The sequence below is a fragment of the Sceloporus undulatus genome, chromosome 6, assembly GCF_019175285.1.
Source record: "Sceloporus undulatus isolate JIND9_A2432 ecotype Alabama chromosome 6, SceUnd_v1.1, whole genome shotgun sequence".
In the NCBI taxonomy this organism is placed as follows: Eukaryota; Metazoa; Chordata; class Lepidosauria; order Squamata; family Phrynosomatidae; genus Sceloporus; species Sceloporus undulatus.
In genome coordinates, this window is record NC_056527.1 from 105186091 (window position 1) to 105207945 (window position 21855).

General features: G+C 43.0%; 1 protein-coding gene across 2 annotated transcripts; it reads left to right on the plus strand.

The window, feature by feature from the left end:
* The first annotated feature begins 791 nt into the window (after positions 1 to 791).
* On the plus strand, positions 792 to 21380 carry KMT5C (lysine methyltransferase 5C). Of its 2 annotated transcripts, none has more exons than XM_042475744.1 (9): positions 792 to 839; positions 6558 to 6705; positions 6862 to 7027; positions 7878 to 7987; positions 8535 to 8698; positions 13452 to 13471; positions 14236 to 14372; positions 14876 to 15060; positions 15584 to 21380. In XM_042475744.1, the coding sequence occupies exons 2-9, from the start codon at positions 6596 to 6598 to the stop codon at positions 16387 to 16389; spliced, it is 1698 nt and encodes a 565-aa protein (XP_042331678.1). In that variant the 5' UTR covers positions 792 to 839; positions 6558 to 6595; the 3' UTR covers positions 16390 to 21380. The 2 variants fall into 2 exon arrangements, with proteins under 2 accessions (XP_042331678.1, XP_042331679.1); XM_042475745.1 differs by lacking the exon at positions 792 to 839 and adding an exon at positions 1126 to 1184.
* The last annotated feature ends 475 nt before the right edge of the window (positions 21381 to 21855 follow it).

Genomic DNA, 21855 nt, shown 5'->3' on the forward strand with positions numbered 1-21855 from the left:
GGACCTGATGGACCAGAGCAAAACACGAGGAGGATCTCTGTAAGTGACAGCTGAAGTGGCCAATAAAAGGGTGGCGGGAAATAGTGACTGGAGGAATCCATATAACTGACACTCTAATGAACCAATGGCATCCATCAGTGCTGTTCCGCCCCCGCGACTGTTCAAATGACGAGTAGCAGCGATCCAATAGGAAACGAGAAAGTGGAGAAAAAAATCGCTTTCAAGAGCAACTAATGGTCCAATGGATGCTGGAGGCGGGCTTTAAGTATGAGAAGCGTCTTTTTCGACCAATGAGAAGAGAAAAATGGGTTGAGCCTTCAGGCTAGGGGCGGGACCAGACCTTTTACATCCAATGGGAAAGGCCAGAATATAGGCACGGAGTTGGGTGGGACTAGACTCTCTTAAAAGGGCGTGGCTACGCTAAATCCCTCCAATCGGGTGCCTCTCAAGCGGGCCGCGTCCTCATTCGACTCCTGAAGGCGGGAGTAACATAGGACTGACACCGGACTTGCCCAGTAAGATTGAAGGTGTGACGTGAGAGAGGCGGGGTGATGATCCCACGCATCCAATAGCAAACCGGGATGAATATTGGATGAGAGAGGAGGGAGGGAGATGAGGCTGAGAGGGCAACAATGGAGGGGAAGGGACAACGGGGGTGGGCGGGTTGGAAGGCGGGACTAGGTTTGATTGACAGTAGCGTTTGCCAATAGCGCCGAGCGGGGACTGTGACAGGCTTTGAGAGGAGCCAATGGGAAGAGGGGAAAAGAGAAGGGCGGGCGGGCGCGCGAGGCCGGCTAGGGCGGGAGAGAAAGCGGAGGAGAGCGAGAGCGTGGAGGGAGGTATGCACGCGGCGGGGAGAGAAAGGAGTCCAACCTCGAAGGGAGGGATGGAGGGAAAGGGGAGCCTCTGAGGGGGGAAAGGTCCGTTGGGACCGTTGGTGGGAGAGGGAGGGAGGGAGGGAGGGAGCGGAGGCAGGTGGCGCGCGGGAAAAGGAGGGAGGGAGGGAGGGGGATGCGCGCGCGGGCGGAACTCTCGCGAGAAGAGAGGCGGTCACCCGAACGTTCCAAGCATAACCCACTTCCAGACCGCTTTGGCTGCCCTCCGCGCTAGGGAATTCTGGGAAATGTAGTTTTTTGTGCTTAAAACTCACAATCCCACCCATTGCTCCTCAGGAGCTAAAGATGGTGAGTTGTGAAACAAGAGCAAAAGGGATTCTCCCAGGTCAGGCCGAAACGCCCTCCTCGGCTTAGGAACTCCTAAAGCACCCTTTGGAAATGGCTGCTAGCTGGAGAATGGTTGTTTTTAACCCAAATAAAAGGAAGGCCTTAGAAGAGAGACTTTGGAGAAGGCAGAGAGATCAGAAGGACTGGCTGGTTGGTGGCTTAGCCAGGGATGGAGACACCATATGCCACCATATCCAAGGGATATATATATATATATATATATATATATATACACACACACACACATACACACACATTGTGTAGATGTTTTACTTCAAATGCAGCCGATGAAAATGCGGTTTGTACTTTACTTCGTTCAAAATGCTATTAAAAACCCTTTGAATTCGGGGCTCCCAGTAACTTGGATGACTGAAACTGGCCATAGAGTTGCATTGGAGGAGCGACAAAGGCCTAGCAGAGCATTCTCTCTAGCAATCTAGGTCTTTCAGTGCAACCTTTAGTTAAAGTTGATCATAGAGTTGCACTGGAGGACCTAGAGATCCCTAGAGAGAATCCTAGAGTTGGAAAAGACCGCAAGGGCCATGCAGCCCAACCCCTTTATTCTGCCATGCAGGAACTCTCAGTCAAAGCATCCCCATTGACAGATGGCCATCCAGCCTCTGCTTAAAGACCTCTAAGGAAGGAGACTCCACTGCACTCCGAGGAAGGAGTTTGTTCCACTGTCAAACAGCCCTTACTCTCAGGAAGTTCCTCCTAAGGTTGAGCCAGAATCTCTTTTCCTGTCTCTTGCATCCATTGCTCCGGGTCCTAGTTTCTGGAGCAGCAGAAAACAAGCTTGCTCCCTCCTCAATATGGCATCATATTAATCAAATCCATGAATAATCAAAGCTACAAATATGGAGGGATGCATGTAGTTCAATCAATTGATGGGTTCCCCACAAGGGATAGAGATGTATGCCAGGTGTAATGTTAAAGAGTATCCAGTGACTCTGCAGGAGTGTAAATGTTTAATTCAAAAGAAACCAATGAAAATGTGGTTTGTAGTTTCCTTTGTTCAAAGTACTATAAAAGCTTCGTTCGCCTTGGAAGCAGGGCACCAGTAATTTGGATGTATTTCCTCTGGGAACGCTGCAGCAAAATGAACGATGTTTCCAAAACACACTGCTGGAATAATCCAGTTTGAGGCCGCTTTTAGTGTAGTAAATGTAAAATGCCTAAGCGACAACAGTAGTTCACCATCCAAACTGCTGTATACATGAAACGTTATTTCTCTGGTCCTGCTGATACAAATGTAACGTAAGTGGGACCTGGCCGAGGCTTTTCCTCTAGGATCTTTCTTGTCCTGTGTTTTACAGTGACAGACTGCAAAGAAAGAAGCCATACCTGTCTTAATCTAGGTTTCCTGGGAAACAATTTCTTTCTTAGATCCAAAACACACTTCAGAAATAATCCAGTTCAAGACTGCTTTTAACTGCCCTGGCTTCAGTGCTAGGGAATCCTGGGAGTTGTAGTTTGTTGTGGCACTAGACAGATAAGGCTCAGTGTCTCACAAAACTACAGTTCCCAAGATTCCTTAGCACTGAGCCCTGAAGGCGGTTAAAACGGCCTCAAACTGGATTAGTTCTGCAGTATGCTTTGGCCCATAATCTAAATTTCCTAGGAAACAATTTGTTTCTTTCATCTCTTAGGTCCAAAACACGGTGCAGAAATAATTCCATCTGTGACCACTTTAACAGCCTTGGCTCAGTGGTAGGGAATCCTGGGAAATGTAGTTTGTTGCAGCACCAGACTGGGAAGGCTCAATGTCTCACAGAACTACAGTTCCCAGCATTGAGCCCTGAGGGCAGTTAAAGTGGCCTCAAACCGAATTATTTCTGCAGTGTGTTTTGGACCTCAGTTTATTTCAGGACTTTCTTACAGTGTACCTTTCTTACTTCATAAGAAAAAAGGTCATTATAACTATAAAGCATGCACCTGAGTGGCCTTTTCTGAGCACTGTTGCAAAGTACAGGTTAAAACCTCATCATCTGGGAAAGAAGGAGAGCTCTTTGGTCTTTTTCTTTTCCTACTTACTTAAAAGTATAATGAGTCTTCCTTTTGCATAGAAATGTCCAGCAGCTGAGTTCAATTGAGGTGATACTGCTCTCCTGAGTGGAGAAGCTGGATGTAACAAGGTCATCGGGACCTAATAGTCTTTCTAAATCAGTGCTGGAAGATGGGGCAGGAAGGAAGTATGAAGCAAACTGAGAATTGGTGCTACCCTGTTACTACAAAACGGAAATGTGGCAATTGTTAAACACAGTATGGGGAGGCAGAAAATTGCATGCAAATGGTTCATAAAAGAGCATTCACCAAAGGCAGCTTTATAGAGAAATTGTAGCATTGAACTTTACGGCTTATGGGGCAGAGGAACCTTTTTTCAGGAAAAGAAGGCCAGGCCTTAGTGCTAACTCTGGCCCCATAGAGACAGGCCAAAATAAAGCTGCTTCGGGTCACTTTGGAGGTATGCTGTTTAAATGATGCATGCGTCCTAAGAGTCCGGAAGCCACACTCCAGTCTTAAGGAGCGTAGCTTTAGCCCGGCTGAACATGTGCTTTACATGTCTGCAAGAGAAATGTCAGCCCTATCTATGTGTTGGTGTTGTCGTCTTGCTGTTTGCTACAAGATTAGCTAAAACCTTCAAGCAGATCTTGACAGTCTACATATTTTTTTTTCCTAATCAGTTTTGTATGTATGTTATGAGTAGTTGAATAGACCAGGATCAGTGTGAATAAATCTACATCCGGTGAAGCATCCTCATCTCTGCATATGTTGTGTCTGTGGGGGACTCAGATGGGATGTAAAGAATAACACTGTAGCCGTCTTGGATAATTTGTGAAGGCTTCTCATCTTTTGTTGCAGCCAGACTCCATCCAGATCACTTCTTGTGGGGGGAAATGCACATTGGATCTGTTAATTCAGTAGGTGGTGGCAGCTGGTAATATGCACTGGGTTATTCTAGTGTTAGTTGATTTCCACTAATCAGTAGGGAGAAACATAAATTCCATACAATTTGGCTTGCCTCACGGTTGCCTTTCCTGCCAAAATAAGGAGCAAGGTAAGGACTCTGGAGATGTCGCAGTAGATAGTGTTTTTCATGCATGAGGTGCATGTTCTTCCCGTGGCACAACTTGAAAGCAGGGCTTTAATTGTTCAATGTTTTCAGGGGCTGTGCTTTGAAATGTGCCAGGTGTTCTTGTGATGTTAACCATCTTAGTATTACTACACAAAAATGGGGTGGGAAGAAGTTAATCTGCTGTCAAACTTAGAATTAGGATCTAAGAGAGTTCCAGTTTCTTGCCTTAAGACTTACTGACTGCAATAAGTCTGTAGTAAGGCCTGGCTAAGGTTTGCTTAGTGTTGACCTAGCTGGGGTTCACTTCTTCGAAAGCGGAGTTATGTCTCTGTCTGAGCAAAGCAATGAAATAAGGTTACCCTAGGTCCATCCCTTTCTGAGTCATGTCCTTGATCTGCAACTGGGAACCAAATGGGTGGCACAGAAGCTTACCTTTCCCCCCCCCATAAGGATTCATGCTAAAAGAACAATAACCACCATGACTCCATTAGAGTCATCTGTGTCTATTTTTCATGGCTGGAAAAGTCCTGGATTCCTGAAATTGTAAACACTTGGTATTAGCACCTATGGATTTTAAGCAACCTATTCTGAGCAGAGCTGTTGTTTGGGAAAGAGAGGGACTCCCAGCAGTGGTCCCTTGAACCTCTGCTTATTTTCCAGTCTTGCCTCTTGGTCTGGCTGGTAAGTGACTGTGCTGGGCTCACTTTCCAGCAATTGAATAATGACAGTATCTCCAAATCAGCATCCTGGCTATTGTTTTAAAAATACATTCAGTCCCTTATATCTCCTGCTGAAATGTGCTTTAGAGAAAAAACAAAAGGGAACAGTAGCACTTCAACTATCTTCCTCTTTCACATGGAAATGACATTTTGAGCACTCTGGATTTGCCAGAGGACTCAGGTAGAGAGAGAAAGAGCAGACTGGTAGAATGAACAAAGCAAGACTGGCAAGCATGTCAAGGTAATGCTGAATTCCAGCTGAGATTTGTTTCTGTTGTAAGATGGAATTGATACTGGTTAGGAGACTATGGGGCCCCCTTTGTTGAGTCCCTGAGCTGGGGAGTCCTGCCCAATTGATTTTCTGGTAGTGACTAAAATCTTTCTGGGTGTGCTGGCTAGGGAAAGCCTGGGGAGTTGGAAATTGCAGTCCAACACTTGTGGAAGATAATAAGCTGGGAAAGATTGGGAAAGTTCTAGAATCTCCAAAACAAGAGGAGCCACAACTGTGAATTCACAATCAGAAAAGGGCCATGGCACTTTTTTGAAGAAGATGGCAGTCTTCTTAATGGCAAGACATGTATCTTGGATTTGAATTTCATATGTCTATACAGCACACACAGTCCCCATTCCTTCGCATACTTAAAAATAATGGCATGGTGGATTAGATCGGGGTAGTGATCAGGTCTTCTTAGAAAAATTACAAACAGCTAACATTCTATTATAAAAAGGCAATTTTTAGAAATTGTCAATGATTTCTTGATTAGCTGATTACAGTTTGAGTAAATTAGTGATTATTTACAAATATAATGAAGGTAATAATAATAATAGGATTTATTTATCTGCCGCCCAATCACTGGGAATCCAGGCGGCTTACAACAGAGGGGATAATAGACAGTTTCCTGCCCTCAGGCTTACAATCTAAAAAGACACGACACAAAAGGAGAAGGGAATGGTGAGGAGGGGAGAGGATCAGGTCCAGCATTCTTCTCTCTGAGGCCTGGACCAAGGCAGATGGACCGGAGGGAGGGGTCTTCTTCTTCAGGCTAGCCCTGATGGAGCTGGGCCTGCCGGTCAACTCCCTCATAGGCCAAAAGGTGGCTGTTATGGAGGGAGGAGTCTCTTCTTCCAGGCTAGCCCTGGTGGAGCTGGGCCAGCCTATTCTCTCCCTCATAGGCCGAAAGATGACAGTTAAGGAGGGAGGAGCCTCTTTCTTCAGGCTAAAAAGGTACTACTGTGCTTGTGGTTCAGTGGTATGTACTGGAAGAGTGGTGTATGAATGTGATTGAGAACCTTTGTTATGTTATTCTCATAGCTTTGAGTGTATTGGGACAGTTCTGATGTATTTTAAAAACAAAGCCAGGTTTGTAGGGAGCCAAAAGAGATCATATTTTAAAAAAGGCAGTGAGATGAATGAGAGAGGATTGTGTCTGCAAAATTCATAATACATTTTTCTAGTTGTAACTAGGGATACAGCATAATTTTTGAGTTCCCACTTCCCTGAGACTGTGACTTGAACCATTTGTTGTCTCTTTCCTACAGGCAAGCAGGTCTGGGTACAGCATGGTTCTGGAAGGAAGATGGGTTCCACTCGGGTGACTGCAAAGGAGCTGTGTGAGAATGATGACCTGGCAACAACACTAATTCTTGACTCCTACCTCGGTTTTAAGACACATAAGATGAACGTCAGGTAAGGGGCTGAGATCCGAACGACTTGGAAGCCTTAGAGTTCAACATGGGACAGGAGTTATACGGTTTGGGGCATAAAAGGGTTGAGGCTGAGAGGAGTAAGAAGAGGAATGTTTTTCACAGGTGATCCCTCTCTTTCTCTGTTCCATCATTGCAGCCCACTCCCAGCCATCAGAAGGAAGCACCATTTGCGCGAAGCAGTGGAAGCTTTCCGGAAGCGCAAGGACCTAGAAGCAGCATACCAGGCCTTAATGCAGGGCGGATGGGCCTGCCACTACTTTGCAAACAGGAGCCGTCAGCAGGAGGCTGCCTTCAAGACTCATGTACAATTTCTTCTGCTTCCTGTTCTGGGTAGAGTGGGTGGGGAATGTGTCAGAAGGTGAAAAGGTGGTTTGGGAAGTAATTTTTCTGTAGTCATATGAAAGATAGTTATCATCAAAAATTATAAATAATGATTGAAGAGCTAAACAATAAATATCTTGTGTTAATGAGGTAGCATTAATTAACTTCAAATTCTCAGATTATGAGAACTGAAAAAAATCTCTCTTTTTCTGTCCTCTGCTCTAGCTAGACTAAATGTGTGGGGCAAATGTATATATCTTAAAACAGGCTTGCTTTGTTATCATATAAAGCAGGTGTGGAAAGCCATATTCCATACAACAACCTTGCAATGGCCCCACATGTTGCTGGGCTGCCCCCCCCCCCCAAAAAAAAGAAACATGTTTCTTAGTCATAGGAAGGAATGGCAGAGGGAGAAAGAAAACCAGTGGGTTGGAAGTAAACATGTATGAGGCTCTGTCCCTCCATTGATAGTTTACTGTATTTAAACCATGGACACTGGAGGCAGAGCTCCCTTATGTACATTGTACATCCAGCATAGAAACTGGTCTGACTGGCAGACAGGGTACTAATTGTGCTCTCTCTCTCTCTGTTGTCAGCAACTTTGCTTCATATCTACTGCAGAAACACAGTTGGGGGATGATAGAAGGTCAGAGAACTTCAGCAGGTGGAGCAGGGGGGCTAAGATAAAATTCTTTGGTTTTTATAAAGAACAAGAACTTATTTGTATTCTGAGAGAAGTTGTGCTGGAAGGCAAGATGACTATATGTCTGGTTGGATAGACAGTCTCCAAACCCAGATTAATGGGATCTGCTCTTTATCTTGGTTTCCCAGATATTTCGTTACCTTCGTATTTTCCTTCCTGAGAGTGGCTTTGCCATCAAACGCTGTAGCCGATATTCCCTGGAAATAAATGGTGCTCGGGTGGTCTCTACAAAATCATGGTAGGCTCACGATGTTGTGACTTTCTCTTATTCTATTTTCACATATAATTCACTTTATCTTTTTATGTAAATCTATAAATAAAAAAGTAATTTATACATGTGTTCATATGCTGCTTAATAATCAAGGTCTTTAGCTGGCTTATAGCAGGATTAGAAACAATGAAATACAATTATAAATCATAAAAGCATGAATATATAATGTAGCATAAACACTCCAGGAGTGTGGAGAGGAGGCATTTTCAAACCCGAGGAATGGCAACAATATTTTAAAGTTCTGTAAGTTTTTAAAAGGCCTGGAAAAATTAAAAGGTCTCCCATCTGGTGCAAGAAAGACTTACAAAGGAGGTGCCCATGGAAGCTCTCTGGGGAAGCATTCACAGGCAGGCCATCATCCCCATGAAAGTTCTCTATCAAACCTTCACAGAAAGAAATGGATATTTGGCAAAGCAGGCTTTCATTTATCAGTCTCCCTTTCCTGCTGTCCTACATGGTGACAGTAGGAACTCTGCTGATTTACAAGGTTATTTCTTTTCCCCTTGCCTATTAGGAGAAAGAATGATAAGTTGGAGCTCCTGGAAGGTTACATTGCAGAGCTGACAGAACAAGATGAAAGCCTCCTGCGGTCAGGAGAAAACGACTTCAGCATCATGTATTCTACACGGAAGCAGTGTGCCCAGCTGTGGCTGGGTCCTGCAGCCTTCATTAATCATGGTATGTGGAAGCTTCCAGCTAGTGCTAGCTGTGCCCCTCAGTCCTTGTTCCAAAGGTCTTCAGCTGACTTTCCCTACCTCTCACAGTACTACTAAAACCTTTCAGCCCCAGACTTAGTTTGTGTGCTGAGAAAATTTTGTGCTGTTGCAGATTCCCTCCCCCCCCCCATTTTTATGAAAGAATAGTAATGACAAAAACTAATGTCTTCCCAATATAATATAACTTTAATGGTGAACATTCCAATAATGAATAAAAGATCATAGAATTGTAGAGTTGGAAGAGACCACAAGAGCCATCGAGTCCAACCCCCTGTCCTTCAGGAACTCTCAATCAAAGCATCCCAGACAGATGGCCATCCAGCCTCTGTTTGAAGACCTCCAAGGAAGGAGACTCCACCACTCTCCAAGGAAGTGTGTTCCACTGTCGAACAGCCCTTATGGTTAGGAAGTTCCTCCTAATGTTAAGATAAAATCTCTTTTCCTGTAGTTTGCATCCATTGTTCCATGTTCTAGTCTCTGGAACAGCAGAAAACAAGCTTGCTCCCTCCTTAATATGGCATCCTTTCAAATATTTAAGGATGCTCATTTAAAATAGAAAGTATAACAGAAACTTTATTTCTGTAGTGAAATCTGTCGCTCACCATCTTGGCAGTCTCATGGAGTCACTTGTGCTAATGCAAGGTTAAAGAGAATTTCCCATCTCAGACTGTTTTTGCTATTGAAAGGTTCCTTTATGCTTTTCTCACTTGATGACAGATTTTCTAAGGATTTTTGAATATTTTGGTAAGTACAGGAAGATGGAAAGAAGGCGAGCATTGAATATAACAACAGTGGTGCTCTAGGTACCTATGGCAGTTAAGAATATTTATGCCATATGTTTTTGATAGTATTATGTTGTGTATGATTTGTTTGATTTCATGCTTTTAAGTAAATCAAAGAACTTAATAAGGTAGCAAGAAGGCAAGTGACCCATGAGTTATCTGATGCCATTTCAGGTACATTTACTATCTTGGATGGACATAGTCTGTTCTGACAGGCAGCAGCTTTCTGTGGTCTTAGGCATAGAACTGTTCCATCTTCTTCATCCTGATTCTTCAACTCTGAGATGATAGGGACTGAACGTGAGACATTCTGTAAGTTGAGTGTATGATCTGTCATGGACTGCACCGAATCAAAAAACCTTAAGAATAAACTTTTCTGAGCCTTAGTTACCAACCCATTTGTATGGTGGTGCTCTTATAAGTAAGCTTTTTATCTGGCCACCTCTCGTGTTACCGTATATACTCAACTATAAGTCAACCTCATGTATAAGTCGAGGGCAAGTTTTGGGGCCAAAATTACAGATTTTGCTATGACCTGTAGATAAGTCGAGGGTAAAATTTAGGGGCATACCGAAAAGATCTAAGGGATCAAGCAAAACAATGTCAAAGAACTTATAACATTTCATCAGACATAATTCTTTGTGCTTATTGTTACGACTGGATGGATGAGAGATGGGGGGGGTCAGTGCTTCACATATTATACTCTTGCTTTTTATCAGGAGATGATTCCTTCTTTTAAATAAAGGTTAAGGTACAGTACTTACATTGACCTGTGGATAAGTCAGCTCAGGTTTATTGGGTCAATTTTTGACCTAAATTTCTAGACTTATACATGAGTATATACATACTGTTTTCTAAAAAGACAATTTGTTTATTTAGAGACTATAATAATATTATTACTATCATGACCATATGATGGATAATTGCATCTCTTAACCCAGCTACAGAATGAAAGAAGTTGTTCCTAGACTTCTGCTACTTCACCATTCCACAAATTCCACGAAACATTTCCCTTCTCCCCAGAATTAATGAGATTTTACCAGGCTGTCAGGCTTTTCCCCAATTGTAAGGCTTGAAACAGGCCAGTTTCTAATACTGTATTCCATTTGTGGGCAAGGTTCTGGAGCAAGTGGTGGCCTGCCTCCTCCAGGGGTTTCTGGATGAGACGGATTATCTAGATACATTTCAGTTTGGCTTCAGGTCTGGTTATGGGACAGAGACAGCTTTGGTCAACTTGGTGGATGACCTACTCAGTGAACTGGTATGGGGAAGTATGTCGCTGTTGGTCTTGCTGGACCTCTTGGTGACTTTTGCTGCCACCAACCATAGTATCCTTCTCGGCCACTGTGAAAGTGAGACTCCTCTCTCATCCAACTACTTTCCTATTGGGCAACCCAAAGGAGTTTTCCTATTCCCTTGCGGCCACCAAGTTGACGCAGACCCTTTTTAAAATCTTCATTTTAAAAGGTCTTACATCAGTAGTGTGGATATATACAACTGGCAGACAAGCTTTTATCAAAATAATAACAAAACTTTATTAAGCAGATGTTTCAAACAAAAGATACTTAAATATGTGTAAATAAGACATTGGTTTCTTCACGTATTACTTTTACTTGTTTCATTTGGAAGTTTTACTTTCTTGGTTTCAACTTTGTTACTTTGACAGTTTCCTTTCTACCACTCGCCTCAGAGAATAAACATTACTGTTTCCAAGGACCCTCACACAGTCCTTCTTTTGGCTCATTTCCCCTGAACCTAATTAATAGACCTGCCTCTCCGGCTATCTCTATTTCACAGGATATTTTCCTATATTAACTCTCTCACTTGGAGTTCCATATGGGTTTTAAGTCCCTCACTCCTAGACTTTAACCCGGCTCTTCCCTGGAACTTTCACTAAACTGTCTCTCTGGATTCAACTGAACCCTATCTGACTTCTAACTGTCAGCAACTGACTGTTTATCCTCTAACCAGCCAACATTCCGTCACCAACTGACTCCTGAGTGGCTGTTGCCAGCATAATCCTGCCTGTTCTCCACAGCCACCTCTCTAGATGGGACTCGAGGGCACTGTTATGCGGTAGTTCTGGTCTTTCTTGGAGGGGCAAACTTAAAAGGTGGTGTTTGGGGGGACTCCTGTTAGACCTTTTGGCCGTTGGCCTGTGGTGTCTCACAGGGTTGTGTTTTGTTCCTTGTGTTATTTAGCATCTATGTGAAACCACTGGGAGAGGTCATCTGGAGTTTTGGGGTGTGGCATCACCAGTATGCTGGTGACCCCCGACTCTTATATCTTCTTTCCATCTGAGTCCAAGGAAGCTGTCTCTGTACTGAACCAATATCTGCTGTCAATAATAGACTGGTTGAGGGAAAGCAAGTTGAACTTAATCCAGACAAGACGTATAGGGCTCCTGGTCAGTTGGAAGGCAGATCAGGGAATAGGGATTTTGCTTGTGATGGATGGGTTTACATTCCCCCTGAAATCTCAGGATTGCAGCCTGGGTGTTCTCCTGGACTTGACTCTGAATCTAGATGCTTGGGTTTCAGTAGTGGCCAGGAGTGCATTTGTACAGTTAAAACTAGTGCATCATCTTTGCCCATTTCTTGAGACATCAGATCTGGCTACAGTGACACATGCCTTGTTTACATCCTGTTTGACTACTTTAATACACTGTACTTGGGGCTGGCTTTGGAAACTGTTCAGAAACAGCAGGTTCAGAATACTACAGCCAGAATGCTGACCGGGGCCAGTTATAAGGAGCATATTGTTGAAACAGCTACACTGACTACCAGTTTGTTTCCAGGCACAATTCAAAGTGCTGGCTATGACCTATAAAGTCCTATACATCTTAGATCCAGATTATTTAAAGAATATCTCCACATGAACCTGCCAGAACACTAAGGTCTTCAAGGGAAGGCTTTCTCTTGTTCCCTCCACCATCACAGGCTTGTTTGGTGAGGACATGAGAAAGCCCTCACAGTGGTTGCTCCTCTGAAATGCCCTTCCACGGGAGGCTAGGTTGGCCCCTTCTTTGCCTTCTTTTCATTTGCAAAGTAAGACATTTTTATTCAAGCAGGCTTTTAATATATAAACATATCAGAGTGACTTTTATTTGGAACGTATATTTTAATTATGCTTTTTAACTTCTGTATATTTTAATGTAATTTTATACTGCTTTTAGTTAGATGATTTTAATTGTTTTTAAATTTTTATTGTGAAGTTTTAAAAATGTTTTTAATCCATGAGCCGCCTTGGGTCTCTTTCTGGGGAAAAGGTATCATACATATTAAACAAACAAACAAACAAACAAACATGCCTTCAAAAATAGATATTGTTGGTGTGGTATATTAGATCCTATACTTGTCAGGGCATGGCACTTGGTATAGCCCCCTTGCTTGAAGTTAAGGGTCCGAACAGACAGGCCAAAATAGTTGCTTCGGGTCACTTTGGAGGTATGCTGTTTAAATGATGCATGCATCCTAAGAGGATGGAAGTCACACCAAAGCCATTCTCCAGTCCTAAGGACTAGAGCACAGCTTTGGTGCAGCTTCTGGCCTCTTAAGATGCGTGTGTCATTTAAATAGCATACCTCCAAAGTGACCTGAAGCAGCTTTATTTTGGCCTGTCTGTTCAGGCCCTATGAAGGCTTCAGTGCAATCAGTACCTGGATGGATGTCTGCCTAAGAATCTCATTTACGAACCCGTGATTGAAGAAAGTTGGGATATAAATAAAATAACATTCCCCAAACTTGAGCTTGCTTTGAGAGAAAGCAGAATTCATTATTGGAAAGGCAATAACTATTTTTTCTGTACTCTGCATTGTTACTAATGTGAAAGGAAACACTGAATCAATGGCTTCTCTGTAATGTGTATATCTCTTTTTTATCTCTCTGTTCTGCTTCCTCTCTATAATATGTCTGTCATTGTGGAACCTCTCAGACTGCAGGCCGAATTGTAAGGTAAGTCATTTTCTTATAATGTTGAGAAAAGTAGTACTCCTTGTAGAAAGTATCCAGATGATGCATTTGGGTTAAGCCATAAACTTTGGATAAAATATATTTCGGGAGCAATTGAAATAGTGTGCACAGTAAGGAGGAAGTGACTGTGACACATTTGAGAGAGGCAAGAAGCTTTGTAATCTCCAAAACTTTCTTATTCTGGTGCCACCTCATATCAGTCCTACCTTTTCATCATCATGTCAGCTAGAAACTTGATCTAACTTTCCATACCTCAGAGTTAGAAGAAACCAGATCTTCTAGCCTTTTTAAGCACCTAATAGAGTTGGCTCTGCAATATTATGGATTTTTTATCCACTGATTCAACCATTCACAGCTTGAAAATATTTTTTTTAAAAATTAAATCCAAAAAGCAAAGCTTGATTTGGCCATTTTATATAAGGGATATCATTTTGCTATGCCACTGTATTTAATGGAACTTGAGCATTCCCAGATTTTGATATTCATGGCAGGTTCTGGAACCAAACCCCAGCGGATACCAAGGGCCCACTATATGATGTTTCTTGGAAATATGGGGTAGAAAGTCCTAGATGCTGGATATTGTGAATTTCTATCTAAGCAAACAGAGTCTTGTGAAAGGCAAGAGTTCTGACTGGGAGCCAGATTCCCTGGGAATTTTGAAGGGAGGAGAAAATGGTGTGTACATTTGCATCCCCAACTTTCTTTCATTTCCTACTTCTCCTTCCTCTCCTTTATTTGTGCTGCAGTTTGTCCCAATGGATGGAAACATTGCTTGTGTCAAGGTGCTGCGGGACATTGAGCCAGACGATGAGATCACATGCTTCTATGGCGATGGCTTCTTTGGAGAGAATAATGAATTGTGCGAGTGCTACACTTGTGAAAGGTGAAAACTGGGGGCAGTGGTGTCTTGTGTAGCCAGGATTGTGGTGGATTTCTGAGAGAGACTGATGTAGGGCACAGGAAGATATTTTACATCATTATTTTCTGCACATTCACACAGTTGCTTCAATAGCCGCAATTGTGGAAAGGAAGTACAATCTACCCAGGTGAGAGAACCTCCACTCTCAAGGGAGAGCTTGGTTGCTAGGTAGCACAACCTTCACAGGATTCTTTGTGTCTTTCTGTGGCCATCACATAATCTTTTAAAGAGAAGGCATAACATCTTATAGGTTTAGAGCAAAATACTGTCCATCTTCTTACCTCACTAGATCAGTGGATAATCCTCTTTCTTCATCTGTACTTTCTTTTCTTTTACTAGCTGCCTTGAAGATTTATCTGGCAGGAAAGCAACCATTTAAACATGTTAAATAAGCAGAGTGAAGATGTGTTTGATTAATGCCAGTTCTTGTTTGTCCCCTTCACCCTTTTTCAACTGTTGCCTCTTAGAAAGGGAGACGGAGCCTTCCGCCTCCTCAATCAGACACCATCACCATCTATCTTGGTCAATGAGAAATACCTACTGAGGGAGACAGATGGCCGTCTACAGCGGTGGAAAAACAAGTCATGCAAGTTGGCCCAGCGTAGTGTGAAAGTGGGACATAAAACCCGGCGCAGGAGGGCACGATTACGTGGTGAGCTGTGCAAGGGTGATGTGCTTAAAGCAGATTTTGTAGTTTGCAGTGTTGTATGGTGGGCAGTTTGGTCTTGCAAAAGAGATAAGCCTGCTCTCCTCTGCCTTTGTCCCTTAATTTTCCCTTTACTCTGTATTTGTTATTGGAGAGTGCTGTTGGAATTATTTGTTCCCTTTGGGGTGTGAAGTGTGTGCTGTCACTTAACCCTGAATTGAAGAGAGCACCATAGAGCTATTCTAGGATTCACCTTTGGCCTCAGAAGGCAAATGGAATCAACTGGATAGTCCCACGCTTCTCTTTTCCTTAGAAAAAGCCCTTTGGGTGCGGCTCCCTTGGTATCAAAGGATTGAACAGTGCAGCTGTGTTAGGTTTGTAATAGGTTTTGGGGCTCTTGGAAAATACCCTGCTAGGGCAGGGAGGAATGTGTGATGATGGCAAAGCGGCCAATGACTGCCCTGGATGCTGTCAAAAACTGGGGAAATGAGCATCATTTTGGAAACTGACTTCCTTTTTCTTTCTCCAGGTGCTTTACGTAGATCTAGTCTTCGCTGGTACTTTAGGATGCTAAAACCTTTATACATCCCTGTGCACGACTGCTTGGCCTGCAGTGCGCATAGATGTAAGCTCCGTAAGCAGCCACTGGTACGCCTGATTCGCTGTCCTACTTCCATGTTACCTGCACCACATCTCCGGCGTTCAAAGCGCTCCAGAGCTCAGCGGAACTATTCCTTCACAGCAAAGCACAATTTGTCTCTGAACCAGAGCTGGGTAAATCAGCGCAGCTTGGTTGTGAATCTTGGCGAGAGGGTTTCCTTGGACTGTTTAAGGTTGCAGACAAACAAACAGTTTGAGAATGGGGAGCAACAACCACATAGCAACAATGGGGAACTTAGCCAGGTAGTTGAGGATCATCACACAGGAGATGTGGAGAGCCACGCAGAGGTCTCAGAGCCCCATGGATCAGGAGAACAAGCACCACTCAGGTCTTCAGGCCCTCTCTCCTCCAGCCAGCTACTCTGCAGAACAAGGAGCATGGCCAGGCTTCAAGCTCAGCTTTTGTCCAAATCTCAGCTGGCTCTACCAGCAGTAGACCCCAAACTTTCCCAGTATGCTCATGTCTGCCTTGGGGGATCCCGCTTAGGATACAGGCAGCACTGGAAGCAGCCTCCTCCAGATCCAGTGGAGAAGGAAAATGTAGAGAAACAGGATCCTCCCAAGCAAATGGTCTCTTTTCCCCCTTTTGTTCCACCCAAACGGCTGCGACTGGTTGTAAGCCATGGCTCCATTAACCTTGAGGTGGCTTCAGGCTCCTGTGAGGAGCTGTCTTGATCTTACTGTACCTCCAGGTACTGAGAAGAGACTGTACCTTCTCACTCAACTTTGATTCTTGATAAACCAGGGCAAAAATCATACAGTATATATTTTCCCCTTCCCCACCCCAGTTACCTTTCATGGAGCAAGAAGCCTTCTCTTGTCTCTTCTGATGTGACATCCATGAAGGGCACAAGGTTGTGTCTTTGCTAAGGACACAACACTGTGTTCCATTATTTCTCTTTTTTCGTAACGCAGATTATTTTTCAGTTTTCAGAGTGCTTTCCCCATCAGTTCCATACTATTTTCATTTTAAAAGTGCATTCCATGATGTAGCCAGACCTTACTACACACCTTTGAAACAAGCCATATAAAAGGCTGCATGGATACTTGGGATTACCACCCTATGCTGTCTTCTTTTTGTGCTCTGCTTTCTCTCCTCAAGACATCTTCTGTCTTTTGACTCGAGGTGTGCCCATGCTCTGGTTTGTAGCAGTTCATCCATGGACTTTTCTACAGGCTCACATGGTGCTTTTGCTGTTTGTCACCCTATCAAAGCTGTGAAGCTGACATAGGTCATGTGACTTATGGATGAAGGAAATTTACTACCAATCAGGGAAGCCTCTTTAACCCATTAAAGAAAACCAGCAACCAGAAGTGCACAATTGCATGAAACCCAAGCTCTTCAACCCATTTAACCTGATGGCGGCTGCTGCTTGCTAAACAGGCTTATTTAGGGAATTAAACTGTTTCCCCATTCCCCCACCTCTTTTTGGGTGCCTACTGTTAAAAGACATCTAATTTTCTAGTTTTTCAAGCCACTTTTGTATTAGGTCTGTCTTTATCTCTTCTCTCTGCTGGGACTTTTAAACAAATGTATACTGGGACATTTTTAGACTCCTAATAAACTCAAAGCATTCAGGTTTTTATATTTGATACAGTTGAGGTTTGATAGTGTTTTCAGAATACTAGTGCATTAGACAGATTTATGCAAATATTTCAAACTAGTTAAGTGGTAGAGAATGAAATAGTTATGCTTTTCAGCACTAGTCCAGGGACTGCTTGGCTCAGGGGCATTGTGATAAGGCACCTTCCTTTTGTGAGGTGTTGGCTTGAGCAGGATAAATGCCTCTGCTTGTCTGGTGGTTGCTCTGTTTGGTTTAAAACCACTTGCAGTAAATGGATCTTCTGTATATCCACTGCCTCAGTCCTGGCAGTTCTTGAGACATCTAGCAGATGGATCTCATTTCAGTGCTTAGGCATCAAGCTGTAAGTTCAGATTCAGGTACCAACAGCTACTGGGCAGATGGGAGAATTGTACCCAACTGTTTTCTGAGAGTAGTTGCTTTGTTTTGCAGGTGGCAATTTTATGGAGAACGTTGGAATCATAGCAGAGACTCTGATTCTAATCTTTCACCTCCTTTCGTGTTTGGTCCCCACCTCAATGCATTTCAGTCTTAACAAGGCTTCTCCATATAACATTAGAAAGATAAATGTGCATATGGGAGTCACACTGGTATCTTAAGGCTGCAGTCCTATGCATACATCTGTGGAGTTTAACTCCTGTTGAATAGGATCCTGCTGAAAAAGTCCTTGATCCCTGAGTTGAGAAGTCAGTCTTAGAGAAGCTTTGTAGTTTGCCTGGCATGCATTTTAGCTCTGAGATGAACAGTGTATTGTAGTTCAGGCCTTCTGCTGTACACAGCTCTGCAAGTGTAGGTGCTGATTCCTGAGTAATTTGTGTGTTTGAAAGTGGTTTTTAGACAATAGTTTGTGAGAGGTATAAGGGCACAGCTTGCAGTTAGGAGGGGCTCTAGTTATTCACTCTTTTTCATTAATGAAACTGTTATTCAGGGAGCATCGGTTAAACTTTATTTCTTCATAGCAGCTGTATTTGGACACTGGAATCCTGGTTTATGAAGAGATCACCAAGATTGTATGTGTTGTCTACTTGTTTCCACTTGCAGTCGGAGCAGCTAAACAACTTATAGTCTTAAAGTTTGTGGTTCATTTATTGTGACAGCAGATGCTCTGGTTTATATCTCTCAGTAAGCTATAGAAATCCTGGGCAAATGAGGCTTGTTGTTATTAGGAAAACAGGCCAAAGCACTGGCTGTTGTTGGGTTTACCTGCTCCTGCTGTTAGTAGGAACAGCCAAGAGGCATGTTGCAATATCTGCTTGTCCTCAGTGAGCTAGGTTTCCTGCAATTTCATCAGTTACTGTGAGGTTTGAACAGGGTCAGTGATTATGCCAAGTTTTTCTGACAACTGAGACAATTTTGGAAGAGCATAACCTTCATAGAAACACAGAAAATCTGCAGAGTTCCAGTTACCAACACTGCCCTTCTAAAGACCCCAGTCAGTCATGTTTACTGGTATAGCTGATTCTGCTGTGATGGACTGTAGAAGGAATACAAATCTTTGTTATGGAGTACTTTCTTGGATGATTACAACTGTACATACTCAAGTGAAGGCATCAGAGAAATGTGCTCAAGTAGGCTGTGAAAAGCAGTCTCCTCCATTGGTGGTGTTCACTTACCAACCTGCAAGATAGAAAATACACAGTTTATGCTGGGAATTTCTGTCATTTTCAGGACCTTCACAGTGTGTAAAGTTGTTTCAGAATGGCCAAAATATTCCATTCCACACTCACAAAAGAGAGTTGGAAAATGTTTGCCACTGCACATGAGTGTGTTTTTCACTAAGGGTTGATACACAAATGAAACTGCATGTCTTTCCCTGCTTCTCAAGTTTGTATTTATGTCTATGTTGCAAGATATCTTCTTTAAATAGTCTTTTCTCTTTTTTCTTAAACATTCTAGTTTATTAGCAATGTATATATTTTAGACAGATGAGCCCAGTTATTTGTTAGGTGTGCACCCCTTTTCATTTAAGCACAACACCTTGTGCATATGACATGGCATTCATTCTGTGTCAATGCATAGCCCTATCCCAATAGAGCCTTGACCCAAACTTAGGAAAATGTGTTTATCTCCTTTTTGTTTAGGTGTTATTTTTGGCGGCAGGGGGGAGTACATTGAAAGAAAATCAAAACAGTGGTGATAATAGTATTGACAGATATTACAAGGCATGCATTTTCACCTATGTATCAACATTTGAGTACAACACAAAGACCTGTATTAAAAATAACTTTTCATTCTTCCTAACTAGCTCAAGAACCCTTCTGCTAGGAGTGCCCATATTTATTTTCCTGCCTGCTACTCTATCTGTTTTGTGGCTGTTCCATGTTTGTTGTTAGTAGCAGACTAGTGCACAACCTTTAGGTAGTAACTGTTATGGTGGTTTGGGGGTGGGGAGAGGAGGAGGGTAAGATGATCGAGGGCTTTGGGGAAGGGGTGGGTGGGGAGGGTGGATGTTGCTAGCCAGGACACTGAATGCTCCCTGTTGAAGGGTGGGCTGGGGCTCAGTTTTCACCTTTCTGTGCCTCTTGTTTTCCCCATCTTTTAAGGTGGGTTTATACTGTAAGCTACCTCGTTTGGGAAGGAAAGCATCAAGACACCTCTCCAGCCTCTGTCTTTGATCTGCTTTCAGTCCTGTGTCCGTTTAGTCTCTCCTTCCTTCTCCCACCCTCATCTCCATCACTCACATTAAAAACATTCATATTCTCATGAGTGGAAGGATAGTAAGCCCAGCTGTCTTCTGTCCTTCCACCCTGGCTAAATGTTTTTTCTTTTTCTCCTGATCAGAAACTTTTCAGGGTTAGTCTTTTTTTGTTGCACCATCATCTCAGCTTCAGTCTGATCCTTTGAAGTCAGCCACCTCCTTTTTGCCTCTCCATGTGCCAGTCTCTGTTCCCTGACGATGCCATTGTTTGTTACATTGCTACTTCCATCTACTGTAAGAGGCTTTTAAAGCATTCTTGGAGCCAGTCAATCACCATTTCAGAAGAGAAAAAAAATCCATAAAAGCTATGCTCAGGAAATTGAGGTACTTTTGACCCTTGCAAAGGGAGAATATAGGGAAACTGGACACAATAAAGTCTGGATGGCTGGGTTCCTCAGGGAAGGGTGAGGTGGAGGGTTACAGGGGATCACCTTCTATCCTGATGTTTTCAGTTTTGACCCCAGTGCATCAGTCTTGCCTTTTGTGGTAAGTTCACTTCTAACTTCAATTTGATTTGACTTTATAAAGCACTGAGTTGATCAGCCCATAATATTCAGGATCTAGGGTGTGGATATGTGACTGTTCTTTGCTCCCCACCCCTCATTAAATGTTCCCTATGCTTTATTTAAATAATAAAATTCCAGTACTTGTCCATTCACAATAGGAACATTTTTAAAAAACTAAACCAGGCAGGTCTGTCTGTCTGTTCCTTGCACAAAAAGGAGAGGGGAAAGGGGTGATGCCACAGTTGAGGCATGTACTTCCAGGGCTGTGTGTACTCTGTGCTTTTTTTTTAAAAAAAAATACAAATCACCACAAACTAAACTCCACCTGCATGCATTAGGAAAATTAATCTAGTTTTCATGTTGTTGTTTTTTAAGTTTCTTTTGTTGGGGTGGGGAGGGTAGTTAAGCTTTGACCACAGGAAATTATCATCTCCTTCCTGTCCACCTTACTTTTTTAGCTTTTAAAATGTGATGAGGCCCCCAGAATTTCAAACTTGCCATCTTAGCCTTGAAGGCTGGAAACTTTAAAATTAAAGGCCCTATATCAAGTTTTAAATCTGCACTTGTGCAGTATGATGGTGGAATGCACACAGCCCTGGGTGTATGTTGGTTTGGATTGAGAATTGGGAAGAATTGAGGGAGGAAGGGAGGGGGGTATTTTTTAATGGTGCTATATTGAAGAGGGTGGTTGGAGGGTGCTCTCAGCTCCTGGAGTGGGAGTTTTGAGGCCCCAGGGTAGTTTTTGCCCCCACAATCAGGCCGGTATCCTGAAGAGGGGGTGAAGGCGAAACCTTGTGTTTGTATTTTTAATGGTGTGTGTGTTAGGGGGAGCGTAATACTTTTTAAGATACTTGATTGGAATAAAGTCTTTTAAAGCTATTTCTGTTTCTTGGTGTGCCATTTAGTTCATGGAAGAGTTAAATGCAAAATGTGGATCTATTTTGCTGAGTTTTGGGTCACTTCAAAAGAGAGGAAAATACTTGGCATGAGCATTACATTCCCAGAGTGTGCCCAAGTATAACACATATGCTCTCCAAAACAGTGGTAGAAACATTTCTCTTTTTTGAGACAGATGAATGGAAGGGATCAATATATGTTAGAAAAACTGGACCAAAAAGTAAACCCCCAAATTAGGAGAGGCATGCACGTGTCAATATACTGTATATATTCATAAATAAGTCTAGGAATTTTAGTTAAAAAATGACACCCCCCCCCCCCAAAAACCAGAGTCAACTTATCCATGGGTCAATGTAAGTATGTACTTTAACTCTTATTAAAAGAAAAAAGGAACCATCCCCTGATGAAAGGCAAGAGTGTAATCTGACCTGGAAGCACTGACCCCCCCCCCTATTCT